The sequence below is a fragment of the Fukomys damarensis genome, unplaced genomic scaffold (assembly GCF_012274545.1).
Source record: "Fukomys damarensis isolate Sample0158 unplaced genomic scaffold, DMR_v1.0_HiC HiC_scaffold_21, whole genome shotgun sequence".
In the NCBI taxonomy this organism is placed as follows: Eukaryota; Metazoa; Chordata; class Mammalia; order Rodentia; family Bathyergidae; genus Fukomys; species Fukomys damarensis.
In genome coordinates, this window is record NW_022900933.1 from 34,839,415 (window position 1) to 34,842,943 (window position 3,529).

General features: G+C 38.8%; 1 protein-coding gene across 1 annotated transcript in view; it reads right to left on the bottom strand.

Annotated features, from left to right (window-relative positions):
- Positions 1-3,529, bottom strand: part of Atg2b (autophagy related 2B) — a 93,340-nt gene that overhangs the window by 27,143 nt on the left and 62,668 nt on the right. The window contains exons 27-30 of the mRNA XM_033766737.1: positions 2,814-2,884; positions 2,190-2,266; positions 1,873-2,043; positions 100-241 (exon numbers count right to left, since the gene is read on the bottom strand). Coding sequence (XP_033622628.1) covers positions 100-241; positions 1,873-2,043; positions 2,190-2,266; positions 2,814-2,884 — 461 coding nt within the window. The remainder of the gene's footprint in view (positions 1-99; positions 242-1,872; positions 2,044-2,189; positions 2,267-2,813; positions 2,885-3,529) is intronic.

The window sequence follows — 3,529 nt, forward strand, 5'->3', positions numbered from 1 at the left end:
AAATATCCACTAAACCCAAACATCTTTTCCTTAAGTTACTGTACTCAAAATGTTATGAGAACCTAATATAAGACTCCCAGAACAAAGCCCTTGCCTTACCATTAGCCTGCGGTTTTATAGACAAAGTGGCTTGCTGTGTATCGATTTCCTCCATAGCATCACTCATCAGATCTCGTAAAATCTGCTGATCTGCTTCAGGAAGCACCGGTCCACATGAGGATAACTGACCACTGGACTTTACCTATAGACAAAAACCTTAATTAGAATTAGTGGAGGGCTAGGGATTTAGCTCAGTGGTTCTGCCACCTGCCTTGCTAGTGCAAGGTCCCAAGTTGAATCCCCAGTACCAAAAAAAAAAAGGAGTGGAAGATGTGTGCAGTGTAACATATACCTGTAAGCCTGGCTACTCAGGAGCCTGAGGCAGGAAGATGGCTTGACCCGATAAGGTAGAGGCTAACCTGGGCACACAAAGAGACCCTGCCTCAAAAAAAATAAAGCTGAAAATACTCTTTAAGAGGCAATTCCTTGCATTTATTTTGTCCTAGACAATACATTTTACAGAAACAATACTGTTTTTCTATATTCTATCCAGCAGCTGTTATGTTTTCATTTTTTAGTATTGTCACTGTCACCTCAACTCCAGGCAAACAGGAATAAATGTGTGTTATCACTAAAAGGTATACACAGGGAACTGAGATCTCACAGGGGCGATGCCCTGGGAGAGGAAAACTGAGAACTCTGTGATAGCTGGGGAGAGGTTGCTTGTTAAGTTTGATCTGCTCAAATCTAATAGCTGTGAGGACATACACCCTTGGAGACAAAGCCCGGACCCCTCAGGACAGCAGGGGTACACAAAGGACACCACTACATGGTCACTTGTAGGGCTCAACTCCCATACTGCTGCTCCTCCGCTGGTCAGTAAACAGCAGATTCGTCAAATCTAAGTAATGCTTGACTAGAAAATGGAAAGACCAAAGTTGAAAGGGATCATTTAAAGTAACTTTTAATAAACTGGGGAATGTTTTTAAAAAGAGAATAAATATATTGTGAATCACATTAGCAGAAGCAAGGAATCACACACAGAGCTCTGTCACAGTGTCTGTGAACAAAACAGAACGCAATGCCAGTCAGACCTTCATAACAGAGGAACCCTGAACTAAGCAGACACAATTCTGTTCACAGAAGAGGCCATGAAGAAAAATGACCTAAAAAAGACAAATGCTACACAAACGGGACACTGCGCAAGCCTGACAGGAAAGGTCAGAAAGGTAACACTTGGGGCAAAAAAAAAAAATCACTGGACTCAAAAACAAAAGATCTGAGACTGTTGCTGTTTCTTCTACTAATTTAGGACAAATCACCTAAATGATCTGGGATTTCCTGATTTATCTGTAAAACAGAAAATAATCATTAACATCTCTTCTCACTGGGTTGTCATGAAGGGAAAGAAAAACACACATGAGAAAGTACTAAAAGCTGGGTAGCATACAGATAACAAAGGGCAGGGTCTGTTGTAGACGACCTCCTCCGCTGACATGGACCACATCTAGCTCCTTAAAGCACTTTTATATACAATTTGCATACAATACCTCTTACATATGTTTTCTTTTTGCCCTGAGAACCAAAGAAAATAATCTAACTCTGGAAAAAATTACTGTATTAGATTTGTTGAGAAGATTAATGTTCTGACACAAAGAATATCAAAAGATAGAATGTTTTTCCAAAAGGCCCAGGATTCACCTGTACTCAGCTGACAGAGACAGCTGGCTTTTCAGCGTTTCTTTTCTACCTAATGACTGTTGTGGCAATCTGGGTGACATAAGCGTGTCATGCCTAAAGGCAGGGACTGGGGAATATCACTGCAGACTGTACCTTCGACTTCCTCTGAGGGGTGCCAGGCTTCGGGGCCACCTTGTGAGGCGGGTATAGGTCGCCATAGCTCGCAATGTACTGAATGAGGTTCATCAGTGCAGCACAAGAGTCAGAACACGTTCGGACGTGGACGCTATCGCTGGAACAGTGCAGCTCAAAGCGGGGCTCGGTCTGCACAGGACCCAGAGAAAGGAGGGAAATGTGTCCCACACAAATGAGAATTTCTTTTTTTGCATAAATTTACATTAATAAAATACACAATCATTTGCCATGTCACAGGAAAAATGCATGTGCACAATTTCCACTTAATAGCTTACTTGCTCTCCATCTGAATCTGATTTCACCGCAGTTATGGTTAATTCTAAAAGTCCCATATCCATCACACGAATATAATCTAAAAATTGTAAATATAATTAATAAAATGTTTGGTACAGATTTCAAAAAATTCTTATCCAATCAATACCTAACAAAACTATTAATTCTTTAAAATTCACTGTAGATAGTATTACAAATATTTATGTGATAGAATTGCTATACAGTTTCATCTTACAATTTGTTTTTATTTTCGTTTTTCTTTTTTGGCACTGGGGATCAAACTCGGGACCTTGCACTTGTGAGGCGGGCAGCACAATCACTGAGCTAAATATCCAGCCCTACAATTTGTTTTTAGTTAGAACCAAACTGTCTTATACTAAATAAATATTTGGAGTATATATAATTTGAGGCATGTAGCTAATGTGTTATAAAAATATTATAACTTCAAACTAAAGAGCCAATACCTGAAAAATTCTAAATACATGTTACATTATCATTTATACCCTTTTATCTTTAAAGATCTTCAATGAGATCTTTAATTAGCATCCTCCAAAATTAAAACGCTTTAAAACAATCAAACACAAAGAACAAAGCAGTATTAATCTACTACAGATTTTAACTCTCACCTCTATTCAAATTTATAGTGACATTATTACATTTGTCAGAGAGATGTAAAGCAGCCTCATCCATGATTATTCTGCAGAAAAAAAAGATAAAACCAACATCTGAAAAGTTAAGCTTTGAACATATACCACATGATCACTGCATACTTAATGGCATCTTTATTTTTGATATGGACATTTTCAAACTTACATGCATTTTCTAATATAATTTTTTAATTCATTGTTTATGGCTGTTAGAAGTATTTAAATGGTGTAAAGAATTAGAGTAATCACTTGCTCAAATAAATTCTTAATTTTTGGCAAGTTTTTCAAAAACAGATGCACAAATTCACAAGGTGCTTGTTTTGTTTTGTCTGAATGGGGAACAAACTCAGTGCCTCTGCAATGAGCAACATCCCCAGCCCTTTCTTATTTTCTATTTTTGAGACAGAGCCTCACTAAATTGCCCCAGCTGGACTAAAACTCCTGCCTCAGTCTCCTGAGGGCTGGGATTACAGTTGTATACCACCACATGTGGCTTCCAAATTCTCAAGGTTTAATTCATGAGGATAGAGTGGGTTCATGGAAAAGTTTACCCTACGTTCAAAAAGGCAAACTAAAACTCCCAAGAATTAAAGCACACAATGACAAGAGGAAAATAAGAAAAGTCAGGGCTGGGGATATAGCTCAGTGGTGCTGCCGCCTGCCTCGCAAGTGCAAGGGCCTGAGTTCGAGCCCCA